Below are 17620 nucleotides of genomic sequence, written 5' to 3' on the forward strand. Positions count from 1 at the left end.
GGCCCCTTACCAAGTATAGGAATAGCAGGGGAGGAAACCCAAGGAGGCAAGGATGGGGGGAACGTGTCTGGAGAAGGAGGCGACGTCCACCCTCCTCCCCCAGGAAGTGTCAGCTTCTATTTTTACTCCCTCGACAGCGGGCACACTCTTGACGGACTGAGGAGGGTGAAGGAAGGTGTTGGGTGGCCCTGGGGTCACTGCCGAGGGCTCTCCTTGGGCCAGGCTGGTGTGGGGTCCCTGGAGCTGGGGTCCCAGCCGCCCCCGCTCAGCTGCCCACTCCTTCCCAAGTGCTGCCCAGGAAGGGGGTCTGCCCAGCCAGGCTGCATTACACGGGCCCCAGGCCCCCACCCCGCTGTCAGAGGGAGAGGCCCGAGGGCCCGAGAACCCCCGTGGAAGGAAGGACCCTGTCGGTCCCCAGTCAGGACCCCGCCACATCTGGGCCCCACCAAGGGGCCAAATCTGGTTCTCTGGGTGAGGCCACCGGGACGTACAGCAGAAACGGGCAAAAAACAATAATGCGAACGGCACTGCTGGGGGTCTGGTATCTCCTGCAGCGGCTGGTCCCTCCCAAGGCCAGGGCCACACCTCTGCAGTCAGCCCGAGAGCTCCCCGTCTGGGGCTCCAGACCCCACAGACCTCTCTCCCACCACGGCCAGGCTCCGCCGTGTGCCCGTGAGCCCAGTCTTTCTTTCCTCAGGACTCCAGGTGGCACCATCCAACCAGCAGATGTCTCGGCCGGGGCCTTCCATGGTCCCCGTGCGTGCCAGTGAGGCCACGCGCTCCTACAGCCCGGCCTGGGATTAGGGAAACCGAGGCACAGGGTGGGGCAAGGGCAGCCTGGCACCTCCTTCCAGGCCCGGAAGGCTCCAGGCAAGGGGCTGGCCAAGCACGGACAGTGGGTCCATGGAACGGCCTGGTCCAGACCAATGGCTGATGGCCGGGACCCAGGACAGAGGTGAACCTGTGGAGACTCAGACGAGCCCCCAGCCCTCGGGAGGCCTAAGCCAGGGATGTCAGGATGGTGGGCTCACACACCCCAGCCCAGCGCCCTCTGGCTTGGTGCCCTGCTCTGGGCCCTCAGAGGCTTCTGGAAGACCTCCACTGGCATCTCAGCCAATTTCTGTAAGTTGAAGATAAGGCCACAGGGACCCAAGATCAGCAAGGCGCGTCCGCATTCCCACAGCAAGGGGAGGCAGAGCCCAGGGCCGCCGGCTGGCAGGACGGAGCCCCTCTCCTGCCCGCCCCCCAAGGGCTCCTGGGGGTGGGAAGCTCCCCAAGGCCAGAGCTGCTGGGGTCGTTCCTGCCTCCCTGCTCAGAACGCTGACCCCTCCTCCTGTCCGGTCTTCCGCGGGTGAGGGTTTGGTGGGCCACACTCAGACCTGACCCTTGGCCAACTCTGACCAACTTTCCGTCCACGAGGGTCACCTGTAGAGCCACGTCCAGAAAAGGCCCGAGTAGCCCGGGGGCCACCCTGCTGTCTCCTCCCTGCAGTGGCCGCTGATGTCCCCCCTCAGCTGACAGACCCCCCGGAAAACACAGAGATGCAGGTTTGCATGTGGAGGAAACACTGGAGGGACACTTGGCCTCTTCTGAGGCCGGGTTGGAGCATGTCCTGGGAAGCCCCGTGCGCGTCCAGCCCCGCCCGGACTGGATGCTCTGTTCCTGGGAGCTGCTGGGAGCACTTTGTCCGGGCCAGGGGTGTTCTTGGAGGCTGCACCCACAGGTGGGCCCGCCGCGGCCCTGCAGTGGCCCTGCTTAGCCAGCAGAGGAGGGTGGCGGCCCACTCAGTGGCCTTGGCCTCTGGCGGGTGCTCTCCCGTGAGCGGGCTGAGCCAGAGAGCGGGCGCTGAGGTCGGCGGGACAGGGCAGGTTTTATTTTGGGTATCAGCGACCTCTTCCTCAGGTCGCCCGGCCCGCGGTGCAGCAGGACAGCACTGAGCGGGCACTGCTGGACGGGCCACCGGCTGCCGAGGGCCTGCGGCAGGTAATCCACACCCGGTCCCCCTGGCCTGGCTGGGCTGGGGCGGGAGGAGAGGGTGGCAGGGCGGGGGCCTCCCTGAAGGGTTGGAGGGGGACTGGACGCTGGGCGTGGAGGTACAGGACTGGGTGACCCAGCCCGGGCTGGGGTGGGGGACTGACCTCAGCCCCAGGAAGAGTCTGAGGACTGACGGCTCGGGGCCTCCACCCAGCGGCACTGGGGCTGGGAGGTGGGCTGCTGCCGGGGAGCGGGGAGGAGGCCGTGGGGGGACAGCCCTCCCGGAGCCCTGGCTCCAGGTCTCTGCAAGGGCGACCCCCAGGGTGGTGGAGGAGGGCAGAAGCCCTCAGTCTGGGTCCTGGCCCTGAGGGTGCACGGTTGGGGGTGGTGGGGCCTGAGGGACCTTGACTGGAGCCTAGTCGCCCTGAGCTGACCTGGGCACCCACGCCGGTGCCAACCTGAGCTGCGGGTCGGCCCAGCCCTCGGGCTCGGGCCCCGCCAAGCGCCAGATAGGAGCTGCTGACACAGCACCTGGGGGATGAGCCCTTCCAGCCCTGCAGGCTGCCGCCCCGCACGCCCTGTGAGCCTCTGCGGGGTCTGTGGGTCCCCGGTTTGCTCTGTGCGGGGCTGGCATGCAGCGTCCAGAGCAGGGGAGCAACAGAATGTCTGCGGGGCCCTCAGGCAGGCAGGACAGATAGCAGAGGACTGGGGCCCAGGCAGTGGTCCCTCAGCCTCTGGACATCTGCGGTGGGCACAGCCTGACCCCTCAGGTTCTTCGAGGCCCAGGGGCTGAATGTCCCCGCAGCAGAGGAGACAGACCCTGGGTCCTTGTCCCCAAGACCGGGCTGGGTGCCAAGGACCCCAGGAGGGGCTGGGGCAGGTCGGAGCTGTGTGACCGCCTGCTTTCCCAGCACTCCCTCCCGCCCTCAGTGCTGCCTGCGCTGGCCCCGGCCTGCCACCCAGTCCTACGTAGCTGCCTCTGCCGGCTGCCCTTGGCTAATGTCCCAGCCAGCTGGGTGGGAGGGGGACAGTGCCCTGTCCCCTGGGAGACGCTCCCCAGCTGGCGGAGCACGGCCCTGGACGCGGCCTCAGAGGTGGGCCTCCGGTGAGAGAAGGTGGCTGTGACTCGGCTGAGTTTTAGTGCTTTCGAGCTGCCCACATCTGCCCCCCTGTCGGGAGGCAGGCTGAGTTTGACCATGAAGACGCTAGAAAACAGGTTCTGAACAGAGCCAGGCCTGGAAAGTCCGAGGTCTGAGGGCGTGGTTTTCAAGGGGCCTCCCTGACACCAAGGGCAGCAGGGCCCCGAGTTAGAACCCAGAAGAAGGGGGCTGGGCTCGGGTGGATGGCCACACCCTGTCTCCCACTTCACACAGTTGTTCATTCACTCACCCACGCATTCATTTTCATACCTACATCCTCACATTCACTGTTTCCCTCCCTCCTCCCCTCCACTCATCCATCCACCATCCATCCATCTACGTGCCCATCCATCCATCCGTCTGTCCATCCATCATCCATACACCCATCCACCATCCACCCATCCATCATCCACCCATCCGTCATCCATCATCCGTCCATCCATCCATCATCCATCCATCCACTCACAGATCCACGCACACATCAGCCGTCCACCCACTGTCCTGCACAGCGTGCACTTACCTGACTGCCTCTCCATCTCTTCTCCCATCTGCTTTCTACACAACTGTTTTTTCCACCCATCTGCCTCCCAAATCTTCTGTAGATCCACCCATCCACCCACCCACCTATTCTTTATCAACCATCCATCACCCAATGATTCATCACCTGTCTTCCTATTTACACACCAGTCCATCCACCTACTGGTCCTGCCCTCCCTCCATTCTTCCATCATCCATCATCCATCATCCGCTCAGCTGTCCATCCACCAAATCTTCACTGAGCACTTCCTGGGTGCTAGGTTGGGGGATGACCTCAAGGTTGGTGTCATCCTCAGAGAGTGTACAGTCTAGGGGCACAGTCCAGAAGTGCACACTGTTGCAGCTGCTGGAAAGTTTCGAGCGGGCCAGTCAAGGAAGCAGGTATCACAGATGTCCTGGAGGAGGAGGACGGGACCCTGAGCACCTTGTGCACCCTGACTTTGGCCGCCACACACTTCAGACCCCAGAGTCTAACCCAGCAGAAGGCCGCAGGACAGGACAGAGTGTCCAAACCTGAAGGCTGGAGGCCTGGGTCCCACCCTTGTGCCAGAGGGTAGCCTTTCCAACCAGCCAGCCCTGCTTCCTGTCAGTCCCATTAGTGAGAACCAGAGAGCCATTGCATGGGGACACATGGGGAGGTTTACTGCACATAGTGGAGGGGCAGCAAGCGGGGGGCAGGAGTGGGAGCAGGGCTGTGCCGGTGTTGGTGGCTCCTGACCTAGAGGGCCTGGCACGTGGCCTCTCTCTGCGACAGCTGTGCCTGCTTTGGGAGCTCATGGCTTCTTGTGGGGGGTGGTCCCTGAGCCAACAACCCAACTGTGAGGGGCAGAGCCCGGGGTCAGAGGGAGAGGTTGGAGGGTCCAGGAGCAAGAGGCTGCAGAGGCAGCGGGTGCTGGAGGCCGAGGGTGGGTGGGGCCGGCGGTGAGAAGCGGCTTCTTTGGCCGAGCTGGTGGCGAGTCGGGCTGGCCTCTCTCCAGGGCACGTGGGTCGGGAACCAGGAGGTGCCACCAGCCCATGCCGCAGTCTCGGGAAAGCTGAAACACAGGCACGGGGGCCGTTAGGCCAGTCCGAAGAGGGCCGCAGCCCTGCCATCCAACCCCGCAGCCCACCCCTGCAGCCCCTCCCTCGTGGCTGCCTGGCCGGCCCACGCCACCGCTCCAGCCGCCGAAACCCCGTGCCCACCTCCAGCCTGGAAACCTGCTCCCGATGCCGTGCTCCGGTGCCCTGGGCCCTGCTCAGGACTTGGGGAGGAGGGACGCAGCCCCCCGCCTGTTTGCCTGCTGGCCTGGCCCCTCCCTGAGACTAGACCTGGGCTTCCCGCCGTTCCTGGGGCCCCAGCCCCCCAAGCAGTGGGCTGCAGCGGAGAGTGAGCCCGAGCAGGCCCCTGGGCCCTCCCCAGGCAGATCTGCTCCGGCTGGCAGAGCCGGCCCCTCGGCAGCAGCCCCCTGGCCTCCCTCCTCTCTCGGCCTGGCGGCCCTGGCTTGGCCCAGCCGCCATTTGTCAACGTCCTTGCAAGCACGTGGAGCCCAGAAGCCAGGGCGGGTGGCTTGGCCAGGACCACCCCAGCCAGGATGTCTGTGGGAACATCCCGTTTAGCGCAGCTCAGCAGAGACCGCTCCCACCTCCCGGCCAGTCTACCTCCGGTGACGCAGCCTCTGCTTTCCGGAGCCTCTGGCCGCCACCTCGCCGCTGGCTTGCAGCGGACGCGCCTGTGGTCAGGCCGGCGACGGCAAGGCGGCCCTCACGTTTGCGGGCAGGCACCCTTCCTGCCCTCGCGGGCGGCCGGCCCAGCACGTGCCTCCCACTTGGAGCTCGCCCGTGGGTCTCCGGCCCAGGCTGTGCACACGGGCCGTGGCACCTGGAACCGGGTACCAGCCCTCATTTGGCACCCAGAGGGCACCTCGGGCCCCTGTGGGCTCTATCCTAAAGCGGAGTGATGGCAGAGCTGCCTCAGAGAGTTGCCAAGGCGAGGGTTTGTACCTGGAGCATGTCGGGCAGGGGCCAGATGCTCAGGGAACAGAGCTTCCGGGGGTCAGACTGTGGCCCCTGCAAGCCTCGGTCCTCCCGCACAACCAGGGGGCTGCGTGCCCTCGGTGGGGACAGGAGCTGGGTGAGGAGGTCTGTGCTCACGGCCGCCCCCCCCGCCAGGATGCTCATCTCGGCCGCCTCCATGGCCCCTGAGACGGCTGGGCCATGCCCCCAGGGGCCCCCGGGACCCCCGCCACCCCTGCTGCCCAAGCCAGGGAAGGACAACCTGCGGCTGCAGAAGCTCCTGAGGAAGGCAGCCAGGAAGAAGATGGGCGGGGACAGGCCCCCTCCCCAACCTGGGGCTTTCCGCACCTCCCTGTCTCCCGTCAGCGAGGCCAGCCACGACCAGGAGGCCCCAGGCCCCCGCCCCGCCGAGGTCCCGCGAGCGATGGCCCCCCTGCCCCGCTCGCCCCACACCCCCGTCATCCACCACGTGGCGTCGCCCCCACAGAGGTCCACGTTCTCCTTCAGCCTCACCCAGCGCAGGAGCCTGGCTTCTCACTTCAAGGCCACGGGGCCCCAGCTCGCTGCCCCAGTCCCAGAGCCTGCCGGGTCCCCCAGCGGCTACGCCCAGGTCTCGGCCCCCACAGCGAGGGGCACGCATATCAGCCAGGTGCACATCCGGCTATCTCCGTCCCCGCAGGCCGGGACCCCGGAACCCCCCCGGACAGCCCTGGATGGGGGGCCGGGTGTCCAGGACCGACACCCAGCCCCGTGCCCTCCGGGGTCTCAGCCCTTGATCCCAGTGGCCCACATCCGCCCGCTGCCCACCGGGGCCCAGGCTGCCAGTCCCCGGCCTGAGGTGTCCCCTGTGACCAGGCCACCCCCTGGCTTCCAGGCCTTGCTGCCCAGAGAGTCCAGCCTCCGGGCGGTGGTCCCTATTGCCCCCACCTACCACTCGCCGGGACCCTCACCTTACAGGCCCGCCTCTGTGGCCCCCGAGGCCCTGCGCCTGGAGGAGGCCCCCACTGCTGGCCCTGCCGCTGAAGCCCAGCAGGTCTCCAGCCCCCGTGGGGCCTCGCCCACTGCCCCACCATCAGGCCCCCACCTATGCCCTCTCCCCAAAGTCGCGCCCAAACCCCAGCTCAGCGGCTGGACCCGCCTCAAGAAGCAGCTGCTGGAAGAGGAGGAGGATCCCCCCTCCCCGGGGCCTGAGCAGCGCCCAGGGCACACAGGGCAGGGGGTGACAGCCCCTGCTGGCCCGGCCGCCCGGCCCCCCGCCTCCCGGGCCTCCAGGATGTGGGACGCAGTGCTGCACCGCATGTCGGTGGCTGAGTCCCGTGGTGGCCAGGCTGGGCCCGGGGTTGGGGCACGCACCCTGACTGGCCTCAGCCGCCTGCCCTTCCTTTATCGGCCTCGCTTTAACGCCCGGAAGCTGCAGGAGGCAGCCGCCCGGCCCCCTCCCGTGATCCATCCCATCCTGGACCTGAGCCCCCAGCCCAGGAACTTCAACCGGACGGCAGCCGGCTGGAGGCTCCAGTGAACGGCCAGGAAGACCCCAGCCCAGGACCGTGGGGCGGACAGAAGGGGAACTGAGGGTCCAGCTGGGCCACTGAAGAGGGCGTGAGGGCCAGACAGGTGCTGAGGGGAGCACGGGGGTGGCTGAGCAGTCAGGAGGGCCAGGTCAGGTGGACGGGAGCACGGAGGACTGTGGTGGGAGGTGGGACATGGCTGGGAGCAGATGGGGTTAAGTAGGTGGTGGGTGAGGAGGGGCAGAGAGGAGTCTGCGTCGGGGTAGAGTGTGGGGCCCTACGGGGTGAAACTTTTGGGGGACAGAAAGTACATGAGTCTGCTCTGAGGGAGGGACTGTGTGACTGCCCTCGCAGGGCAGGGCCAGCCTGAGTCTGCACAGGGCTTGGGGCAGGGGTTGCACGAGGCGGTCTCCTGGTCACTCGGCTCTGGCCTGTGCACTGCACAGGAGGGCCTGCCAGGGGCCAGGGAAGTGGCAGACGGGGAGCAGGGCTGGCTGAGCCCCGGATGCGCTGGGTGAGGGGCCTTGATGCTTGACAGTACGGAGAGGACGCTGGGGCCCGGCGCTGCAGCCCCTCCCTTCTGTCGTGAAAGACTAGGGGTATGACTGTGCTGCTGGGCAGAGCGGTGTGGTTGGGGGGACTCAGTAGTGGGGCACCATCAGCTGGGTCAGCGGTGTGACTGCCGTATGTCCCGAGGACAGAGCCTTGACAGGAGAGCCAGGCCCAGGCCTGGGTGGGAGCTGGCCCCACAACCCTGCCCCTTTCGCTGCCCACTTCTGCTCCCCCACCTGGGGGCAGAGCTTGAGGGGGTCTCATTGCTGGGAGAGGGAGAGACAGGGTCTCAGCTTCAGCCAGGAACAGGCTTCGACATTGGGTGAGGAGGGGCTGGGGCCCAGAGGGGGCGGTGAAGGGGGCCCCAAGCCTCAGGCAGTCTGTGCTCAGCTGGGGTCTGCCTCAGGACAAGGGTTGAGGCTCCGACCATGGGGCAGACTGCAGTGGGAGAGGGGACAGTTACCAGAGGAAACTCTGGCCCCGTCCCCAGAAGCAGGACTTGGGAACGGAGGAAGCAGTCGGTGGGGGGCCAGCTGCCGCACCCCAGGACACAATGGGTGCTGTATGAGGGCCCTGGGAGCCAGGCCACTAATAAAAGTGTGCGTAACCATGGCAACGGGTCACCTCGCTGACTCTTCACCAGGTGACGGGGTGGGCGGTAGAAATGGGGGAGCCACTGCCTGCCGGGACAGGAGGGTGAGAACGAAGCTCTGACCCCTGTCAGACCCTCAGCCCACCGCCGAGTAGAGGCCTGAGCTCTTGGGTCCTTGCGCCAGCCCCTGCCTCCAAGGCTCACCCTGCAGGGGTCAGGACAACTCTCCTGCCTGAGGAGTCCAGGTGGGACACGGTGGCCTCCTCCCAAAAGGGAGGTCTGAGTTTCCCCGTGGGGAACAGACATGGGGCTAGAACCGGGGACGGAGCGTGAGGTGGGGGTGGGAGGAGGAGCGCAAGTCGGCAGGGTTGGGGGACCCTGGAGGAGGGCTCTGGCCAGCTCGGAAGCAGGGCGTTCAGGCCCCTCAGGCCGCCTTGCAGCCGACCTCCCCGCCCGCGCGCGCGCCCACTGCGGCAGACGGCACCTCCCCACCCCGCAGCGCCCTCTGGCCGCTGCCCTGGACTCACCCAGCGGGGCGGCCTAGGGCGCCGGGCCTTCGTCCACAAGCACTTTCTCGTACTTCCCGTGTCCAGTGGCCACAAACTTGTATCTCTTTCCAGACGGGGTGCTCTGTGTGGGGAGGAAGCCGAGAGGAGAGGTGAGAGTAGCAGGAGGGGTGGCCTCCCGGGGCCCTGGAGATAGGTGCGCCCCTCCCCCTCCCCGGCATCGCCCGGCTGGGCTCTACCTTAACTGTTGATGAGGACTTGGAGCTTCCCTTCTGCTCCCAGAGGCTCTTCTTGCTCATGTCTCCAGCAACAATATCCTGGGGGCAGAGGGAAGGGCGTGTCACAGGGCAGAGCCCCAGCTGGGGCTTGAGGTCTTGGGCCCTTCTCCTGCCTGGCCTCACAGGGCCCAGGGCCTGACCACCTGCCTCCTCGGGGGAGAGCCCCGTGGGGGAGGCAGGAGAGGGAAGGGGGGCACCGTCCACCTTCACGTAGCCTCACACCCTTCCCTGTACAGCCCTCCCCCGGGGCCAGCCGCGGCCCCGTCCCCACCTGCCCCAGCGCTCTGTCTGCCCACACTTCAGCCTGGACACTCACACTCGCCTTCCCACGGGAGCCCAGCCTTGCCCCAGGATGGAGTCCTACCTTGCAGGAGGGGGACTTGGCAGCGGACTGAGCCTGCACCTCTCCCGTCTCCCACCGACTCTTGGTGCTTGCCACGGCCATGCTGGGAAGCTCGAAGGAGGGCTGGCGGGCTAGCTTGGGGACCCGGCCGGCAGTCTGCAGAGGAGACAGGGCCCAGGACTGCTTTACTGGACAGCCACGTGGAACACATCAGAGAGACCTGGCTGAGACACTTTGGCCCAGAGACAACCCTCTGTATTGTTCTAGTTCCCCAGGAGGGCTTTTCCGACGTAGGGCTAGAGCAGGGCGCTCTGAGAACCTGCGCCTCCACCATGCGGTGCACCTGTGAGACATCCCCTTGCTCTGCAGAGCACAGGTGACGCGGTGGGATGTGAGAAAAGTGTGGCGCTGTCCTCGTGCCGCTCACGGTGCAGGGCTGGAGGAGCGGGGGCTGGGTGGAGGGAGGAGTATTGGCTGGATGAAGAGACATTGGTTAGATGGAGGAATGTGAGTCAGATGGAGGGTCATTATTCAAATGAATGGGTGTTGGTTGGATGAAGAAACATTGGTTGAATGGAAGGGTCTATTCTGATGGAAGATTACTGGCTAGACGGAGAGTCACTGGTTGCAAGAGTGGGCGTCGGCTGGGTGGAGGGACACTGGCTGGGTCGGGGTAGTGATTGGAAGGAAGAGTGTAGACTGAATGGACGAGTGTTAGTTGAATAAAAGGGTGTGAGGCCAGAAGGATGCAGGATCAATGGAGGGACGGTGGTTGGATGGATGGTGTTGGCTGGATAAATGGGTGTGGCTGGAGGGAAGAGCAGGTGGATGGACAGGAGCTGGTGGGACGGAGGACTGGGTGCATGAACGGAGGAGGGGCCCAGCAGAAGGCGAGGGGACCGGTACACACCTCGACGGCCTGGGTGTACTGCTCCAGCCGCTCGTCAATCTTGGAGATGGGCAGGGCTGGCTGGGACTTCTTCATGCTGTTACTGGAGGACAGGAGAAGGTCACGGCCCGTGCCTCCGCCCTGTGGGTCCCCTCTTCAGCCGTCCCTTGGAAAACCCCAAGCCCTAGCCTGGGAGGCAGACAGACTTACCTCTTCTCAATGGAGCGGTTCAGGGACTCGGTTCTGTCGATGAGCTGTGGAGGGCGGGCAGGGACTGAGCCTTGGGAGCCAGAGCAAGGCCCCCAGGCCAGCGCCCCCTCCTGCTCCCCACCCCTGCCAGGCCCACTGCCCAGTGAGTGCATTTCACAAGGCTCTGCTGAGAGCCGGCCACGCTGCCCGCCCTGGGCTGGGGCCGTCACTGGTCTCAAGTCTGGGAGAGAGAACAAAGTTTGGCAGTTAACCTACTTTGGTGCTGGGGCTCAGGGGAGGAGAGTCCGGTTCGGTCCCCTCCAAGACCAAGGGGCTGGGTGTCCTGGGCTGCTGACATCTCTGGTGCTAAAGATAGAACACCTGCGGTCACGAAAGCTGAACGGTCACCCCCTCGCCCCTCCCGCCCCACCTGGGGCCTGTTGGAGGAAACACGCTCCCCTCCCTGGGCCTCAGGTCCTATCCAGCCCTGACACGCTCTGGGATTCTCTGCAGCAGGGACTGGAGAGTCCCAGGAAGTGTTGCTCCGTCACACAGGGTCACCAACGCCCCCACCTGCGGAGAATGCAGGAGATACAGAGCCCCCAAGTGGGGTGCCGGCTCCCTCTGGGCCAGTCCCACGGGGCCCACGGGGCCCACAGAGCACGCATGCAGCCTACACGGACCCAGCCTGGGAGCCGGGATGTGCCCAGGCCCCGCGGGGAGCCACCAGCACCTGCTTGTCTTCCTCCTCAGTCTCCGCCAGCCCCGGGCTGCCCTGGACGGGCCCCTCAGGGCCTCTGGGCTCTGTGTCCTCTGGTCCCAGCCCCACCTGGGGCTCTGAGCTGGGGCTCAGACGCAGCTCCTCCAGACAGACCCCGCCTGGGCTCAGCTCATCCTCGCCCTGGCTCCCGTGCACGTGCTGGTGGGGTCTGTAGGGGAAGAGGGAGGCAATCCGATTGACCAAGGGGGCATTTGATTGTTTGGTTTGAGCCCCTTTCTATTTCCAAGCCTCAGCTTCCCCATCTGTAAGATGGGGCAGTGAGACCAGTGGAGCACTGAGAATCCCGAGACCCCAGCGCCCTTGGGGAAGTGAGCCCAAGGGCCTCAGCGCCGACCTGGGGCCCCCGGCCCCGGCCCTGCCGGGCAGGCCTGTCTCAGCTGAGGGCCACCCACACAGCGAGGCCGGCCCAAGCCTCCCGGCTCTCGGGACAAGCCCCACCCATGACTTGTTTGTCAGTGTGGACCCTACTGGCCTAGGCTGGCTGGTCCCCAGCGCTGGGGCCGCCTGGGCCCCCTCTTCCTGACCTGCTCCCTGCTCTGTGCGTGGGTGGGTGGGCCTGAGGGTCCAGTGGGGGCGAGGTGGGGCCTGAGAGTGGATTGGGGGTTGGTCAGCTAGAGGACAAGATGAGGGCAGGGGTTATGGCGGGGACCGCAGCCCCGAAGAGAGGGGCTGACCGTGCTGGCTCAGGGGGAGGAGAGGCCAGCCGCTGGCAGCCTGCGCGGCTCTGCATTTGAGCGAGACTGAACCTGGAGAAGAAGATGGGAAATTCTCGCATTTTCCATGATTTCAGGCCCCTTGGTGTACTTGCCAGCCAAGACCCAGACCCACCACCCAAGGTGGGCCGGGGTACGAGCCAGGAGCAGGCACACAGAGGTCCCATTCAGCTGCAGCAGGGTACTCGCGCTCGGCCAGGCAGGTGCTGGGGGCAGGGAGGAGGGCTGCTGGGGGCAGGGAGGAAGGCTGCTGAGAGCGGGAGGGTCCACAGAAGAGCTATAGTGCCCCCTGCTGTTGAGTGGCCAGCTAGGGACAAAGGAACAGGGCCCGCAGGGCTGCGGCCACCCCAACATCAGTAGGTGGGCCACCCTGCTGACCCCAGCCTCATCTCAGTAATGCAGAGTGTGCACTGGCTCCCCAAGGCAGACGGGGAAACTGAGGCCTGAAGGGTCGTGTGGGCGGAGGGCCAGGCTAGCACCAGGGCCCTGGCCAGGCAGCTGGCTCTGGGGCTTGGGGGCCTGCCTGCAGGGTAGGAGGGGTGGTCTAGCAGAGAGGGGTCTTGGCTAGAGCTCGAGGCTGCTTGTGGGACGTGGAAGGGCTGGGAGGTGGCCCAGAAGGGAGAGACCCAGGTCTGGCGACACTCAAGACCACCATGGGGCCCCAAGCCTGGAGCTCCTGAGCGGAGCTGGGACCCTGACCACAGTGGGGATCCTGGGGCACATCCTGTAGGGTGCTGAGAGCAGCTCGGACCCTCGAAGTGGGGTGGGGGTGAGGATCCGGGAGCAGCCCCCACCCCCAGGCCCCCACTCCCTGCCCGTCCTGCTTTGGAGCATCTGCACATCTGGAAAGCTGGTCCCCCCAGGCCGGCCTGAGGCCGCACATGTGGAAGTACCTGCTCCCCTCCGTGGGAATGGAGCTCGGCCGCCCCGAGGGAGGAAGGGCGGGCGGCAGGGCGCACAGCCTCCCTGACGTCAGCGGACTGCAGATGTGTGCTGACGGAGCAACACCCTGGCTGCCGCAGCTGGTCTGGATGGGGCCCGGAGGCCCTGGGGAGCCCAGGAGTGAGAGCCCGCCCCGCCCCGCCCCGCCGCCTTGCTCTCCGCCTCCCTCTCCCCCTACAGCCACGGGGACACCGGGGGCCTGCCGGGGGGGGGGGGGGCCTGGAGAGAGCGCCCCCAGCCTCCCCGCTTTGACCCCTACTTGCCTGTCCTCCTGCTCCTGTCCCCGCTCCGGACTCTCGCCCCGAGGGGGCTCTCCGCAGTCAGGGTTCTCCCTGGCCCCCCAGAGCTGCTGCCGCTGCTCTGGTTTCTGGGACCAGTCGCCGAAACCCTCATCTTCATCCAGTTCAGGGGCCTCCGAGGGCTTCAGGCTGAGGGCAGAAGAGCAGGCAGGGTCTCGGGCTGGCTGGCTCCGGGCTGGGGCCCCACTCCCACCCATGCCCGCTTGCTCAGAGCCGGGCTCCAAGTGTGGAAGGCCCTGTCTGCCGCAGAGGCAGCACCCCATGGCTGGGCTGAGGCTCCCCATTGTCAAAGCATCCCTGAGGGCAGAACAGGGTCTTCTGCACAGCCTGGAGCGACTTGAGGCCGAGACTGCCACCTTCATGAGTCCAGGGCTCCCCGAGGCCTGGGCTGTGCCTTCCCCCCAAGCACAGGGCTCCCCGAGGCCTGGGCTGTGCCTCTCCCCTCAGCCCAGGGCTCCCTGAAGGCTGGGCTGTGCCTCCCCCATCGGCCCAGAGTCCCCACATATGAGTGACAGTCTCCCTCTGCTCTCCCAGGGGAGCCCTGGAGTGCTGCCCCAGGCTTCCTCCGCGAGCAGCAGGGTGAGCCCCTGTGCCCTGACCCACACCACAGGCCGTGGTCCTGGCCCCAGTGGTCCCTGCCTGCGGCCGAGGACCTGGCCCGAGAGGCCTTGACCTCTACAGCACCCCACTCCACCCAGAGTTGCTGACTCGGAGAAAATGGAACAAAACAGGGCCGGGAGGAAGGGGGGCATTATTGGAAAAACAGCCCAGCCCAGCCAGACACAGCGGCCTCCTGGGCCCCAGGAGGAAACACGCCGGCCCTCGGCCCGCCAAGTTGGACGTGGCCTCAGTGAGTCACTGGCAGCAAGGACTGGGGCAGGGGGCTCAGGGGCCAGGGCCATGCAGCTGTGGTCCGAGTCGGTCCAAGCAAGGGGGACCATGCAGGGTGACCAAAGCCTGAGTCAGGACCCCGGGAGGCTGGCTGGGAGGGGGCGGCTGCTTGCGTCTCCAGCCAGGTGTCTGGCTGACCCCACTGGCCCACGGGGCTGTGACGACCCTCATCCTCAGGACACCCCCACCCCTGCCCCTGCTCTGGGGCTGGGCCCCGCCCTCCTCTTCTCCTCTACTCTGGGGTCTCCAGCCCAGGGCCTAAGCCCCAGCGACCCCCTCTGCCCAGGGGTGAAGGACAGGCAAGCTGGGGGGTTCGGCTCACAGCTTCTCCTGCTCCAGCTGCTCCGGGGACTGGTCCCCTTCGTCCTCGTCCTGGGCCCGAAGCTGCCTGTCCCTCTCCCTGCGGCGCCGCTCCCGGGCGGCCTCCTCCTCATCTTCCACGCTCCACTGAGTGGTGAGCCTGTGGGGGACACGGAGAGAGTTCACAGGTGGGCCATCCAGGTGGGCCGCTGCCCTTTCTAGGCCTCAGTCTCCCCATCGTTAAAGAGAGGCCATGTGAGATGGTCATGAAGGCTCCCTGGGGCCAGTAGGGAGATCCTGGGGCTGTGTGGGTGTCTAGACACTCGTGTGCCTCCCGGTGATGGGGGCTCCGGGGTCCAGACAGGGCTGGAGAAGCCCAAGGAAGGGCAGACTCTCCGCCCTCTTCCAGCAGCCCAGCGCTGGGCCTGACCAGAGCTAAGAAACTGCTGAGTGTAGCTGTCACCCTGGGCAGGGCCCCGGAGGGCACAGGAGCAATGGCTTGGGGTGCAGAGGACAGGACAGCTGCTGTCACTTGACCTATGTGAGTTAAGTGGCTGCAGCCTTGGCCAGTCGGGCACTGGGGGCCTGGGCTGGGGTCAGGCCAGAGGCGGCCCAGCTGGGCAGCTACCCCTCTACTCCAACCACCCCAGCCGGGGTGCTCCATTCTGCTCCCCAAGAGCACAGAGCCTCAGGAGAGGGTGTCCGGACGAGAGGACCCAAGGAGGGGTTGCCCTCAGCCTTGGCCTCACCCCACAGTTCACCCAGCACCATCCCCCAGACCCTCTGTGAGGTCTCTCTGGGTTGTTCCATGGATGGGGAGCCCCATGGCTTCTCGGGGTTGGGTTAGGGTTAGGGCTACATCAGGTCGGTCCAAGATCAGGGGTCCAGGGCCTCGCCACTCCGGCCCTGGCCCAGCAGATACCAGGCTGCTGGGGTCCCGTGGGCACCTAGGGCCTCGCTGGCCAGCACGGCCTACCTCCCCCGGCTCCCCTGCAGCCTGAGAGGGGCCCTGGGTCTCTGCTTCTACAGGGCTGTCTTCCCCAAGCCGGGGTCTCAGCCTCCTCCTGCCAGTGTCCGCCGCCTGACCCCGCAGCCCGCTCCTTCAGGGCCTCTGTCCCCTGGCCAGGGTGGGCCGGCTCTGCGGTCTCGCAGTCAGTCCTGCCAGCACATGATCTAACCTCTCCTAGGTCTCCTCGGAGCCTCTCAGACAAAAGCCAGGCCCCTCCACAGCCCCGGCTCCAGGCCCGCTCCCCCTGCTGCCGCCACAGGGGACTCCAGCCACGCAAAGCAAGCTGCCTGCTCAGGCCCCTTCGACTCCCGCCCCCTGGGCCCCGGGGAGCCACTTAATCCCCCACACCTGGCGCCCGTCAGGTCACGTGGCAGGTGAGGCCCAGCCTCCTGCTCTGGGCCTGGGGCTGGGGGCCGGGGGGCCACGTCCTGTCTGGCGAGGAAGGGCCCGGGGATCTTGGGACTGCCGGGAACCTGGGGTCTAGGGCTCTTCCCGCCGTGAACACCAACAGCCCCTCCAGTGGAGGGTGGGAGCGGAGCAGGGGTGCAGGGGGAGCTTGGGCTGGGTCCTGGCTGCGGGGTGGACAGGAGGTACCACTAGAGCTCTCCTGGGGCAGCCCTGGGGGGGACTCCCTGGGGGGTTGAGACCAGCACCATGTCCCCCTCACGCCTATGTCCAAGATGTGGTCACGCGTGGATGTGTCCGTGTGGGGCATTTGGGGCTTTTCGGCCAAGGTGTGGTGCTGGGTGTGTGTGGAGGGGCCCAGGTGGGGTGCCCGTGGGCCTGGGGCTCCTCCCCCGTGGGGCCGCTCAGGACCCCTTCCCTAGGCTCCTGGGAATCTGTCATGGGCACAGCTGAGCACAGAGGCCACACTGTGTCTGGTCACCCTGCCTGCAGGGCCACGTGTCCTGGCCACCAAAGCCCCACGCAAGCCTGACCTCAACTCCCGATCCAGGCCCACAAGCCGCAGCGGCCTCCCCTGCACACGCAGACGCTCACGTGGCAGGAACACACACCTTCCTCCGGAGCCCCATGCTCAGGCCCACGCGGGCACTTATACTCCACACCTGGTGCAAACACCCCACGCCACGCACACTGCTGCACACACGTGCACATGGGTGTCCGCGTGCTTGGCAGACTCAGACCAGGGAAAGCGGGTGAGGGCAAGGCAGCAGGCCTGGGACCGGGCTCCGTCCGCGGCGCCCTGCACACTGTTCACTGCTCTGCCATTGTCCAGACAACAGCGCTGGCCCCAGGCCAAGGCGTGCTTTCTGAGAACACTGTTCCTGAGGAGCTGGCCCCTTCGAGGGTCACTCCTGCTCCCCGCCGTCTGAAACCTCACAGGCGGGGGGCTGAGGGGCAGGTGGGGGGGGGTGCAGGGTAGGGGTCTCCCCGAAGTCCCATGCAGAGAGGAGCCGGGCTGGCCCCCAGCCCCTGACCCAGTGGCCCAAGGACAAGGAGCCGCTCGGCCCCTTCCCTCCAGGCCTCCTCCCTTCCCGCCTGCCCCAGGATGTGAGTAATGCGGCTCCTCCTGGCCCCCTCCCATGACCTCACCCCCTCACTGTTCCACAGCTGGGTTTCGTTCTGGGAACTGAGAGGGGGTGGCTCTCCTGGGGTGGGGTGGGGGCCTCTGGCCTGGGAAAGGCGCCCCCGGCCAGCGGCCCAGACCCCTTGGCACGCTCGGCGGAGCTGTCAGGATGCTGGCGTCGGCCGGCCCGCCCGTGGCCCTGGCTCAGCCGGCGTGCAGCTGCGAGGGATTTGCTGTTCCTGCACAAATGCAATTATCTCTTTCCTGCGTCTGCTCTGGCTCCAGGCGCGCCCAGGGTTCAGCCCGAGGGGCTGCGGAATGGGGCTCTGCCCCCAAGTGTCCCGCTCCCCCGCAGGGCCTCGCCCCACCAGGTGCGCCACACCACGCAGACCCCAACGGGCCGGCTTATGGCTCTCAGTTCTGAGGGGGAATCCCCAGGTTCCGGGGCTGCATCCACTGCCTCCCGGCCCCCAGCTCAACATGCCGGCCCCCTCCTCTCCTTCGTCCGCAGCGCCCGTCTCCCCCAAGGCTTGATGCTGCCAGTCCTGGGCCTGGTCGGGCCTCCCAGCTGTCCTAACCTCCTCCCCCACTCCGCCCCACACCGCGTGGCCGGCTCCGGGTCCCGTCTCGACTCTGCCCCCTGCAGGCAGTTCTTGGG

General features: G+C 66.7%; 2 protein-coding genes across 10 annotated transcripts in view; one reads left to right on the forward strand and one right to left on the reverse strand.

Moving 5' to 3' along the window:
• Window positions 1-542: 542 nt before the first annotated feature.
• Window positions 543-8308, forward strand: LOC116666556 (proline-rich protein 33-like). 2 transcript variants are annotated; one of them, XM_032490165.1, is made up of 3 exons: window positions 543-1122; window positions 1903-1983; window positions 5799-8308. In XM_032490165.1, exons 1-3 carry the CDS (start codon window positions 1019-1021, stop codon window positions 7159-7161), a joined length of 1548 nt encoding a protein of 515 aa, XP_032346056.1. In that variant the 5' UTR covers window positions 543-1018; the 3' UTR covers window positions 7162-8308. The 2 variants fall into 2 exon arrangements, with proteins under 2 accessions (XP_032346056.1, XP_032346055.1); XM_032490164.1 differs by lacking the exon at window positions 543-1122 and adding an exon at window positions 1572-1723.
• The window catches only part of LSP1 (lymphocyte specific protein 1), a 36706-nt gene continuing 23352 nt past the window's right edge, over window positions 4267-17620 (reverse strand). For 3 of the 8 annotated variants that reach the window (XM_032490167.1, XM_032490173.1, XM_032490166.1), the window contains 11 exons: window positions 14448-14585; window positions 13199-13363; window positions 11955-12026; window positions 11233-11428; window positions 10776-10865; window positions 10521-10564; window positions 10332-10413; window positions 9443-9577; window positions 9040-9117; window positions 8822-8924; window positions 4267-4684 (listed from right to left, as the gene is read on the reverse strand). In XM_032490167.1, coding sequence (XP_032346058.1) covers window positions 8835-8924; window positions 9040-9117; window positions 9443-9577; window positions 10332-10413; window positions 10521-10564; window positions 10776-10865; window positions 11233-11428; window positions 11955-12026; window positions 13199-13363; window positions 14448-14585 — 1090 coding nt within the window. In that variant the 3' untranslated portion in view covers window positions 4267-4684; window positions 8822-8834. Of the gene's footprint in view, window positions 4685-8821; window positions 8925-9039; window positions 9118-9442; window positions 9578-10331; window positions 10414-10520; window positions 10565-10775; window positions 10866-11232; window positions 11429-11954; window positions 12027-13198; window positions 13364-13873; window positions 14002-14447; window positions 14586-17620 lie in introns of those variants that run through there. The other 5 variants (XM_032490169.1, XM_032490168.1, XM_032490170.1 and 2 more) reach the window with 4 other exon arrangements.

The sequence above is a fragment of the Camelus ferus genome, chromosome 10 (assembly GCF_009834535.1).
Source record: "Camelus ferus isolate YT-003-E chromosome 10, BCGSAC_Cfer_1.0, whole genome shotgun sequence".
NCBI classification, from domain to species: domain Eukaryota; kingdom Metazoa; phylum Chordata; class Mammalia; order Artiodactyla; family Camelidae; genus Camelus; species Camelus ferus.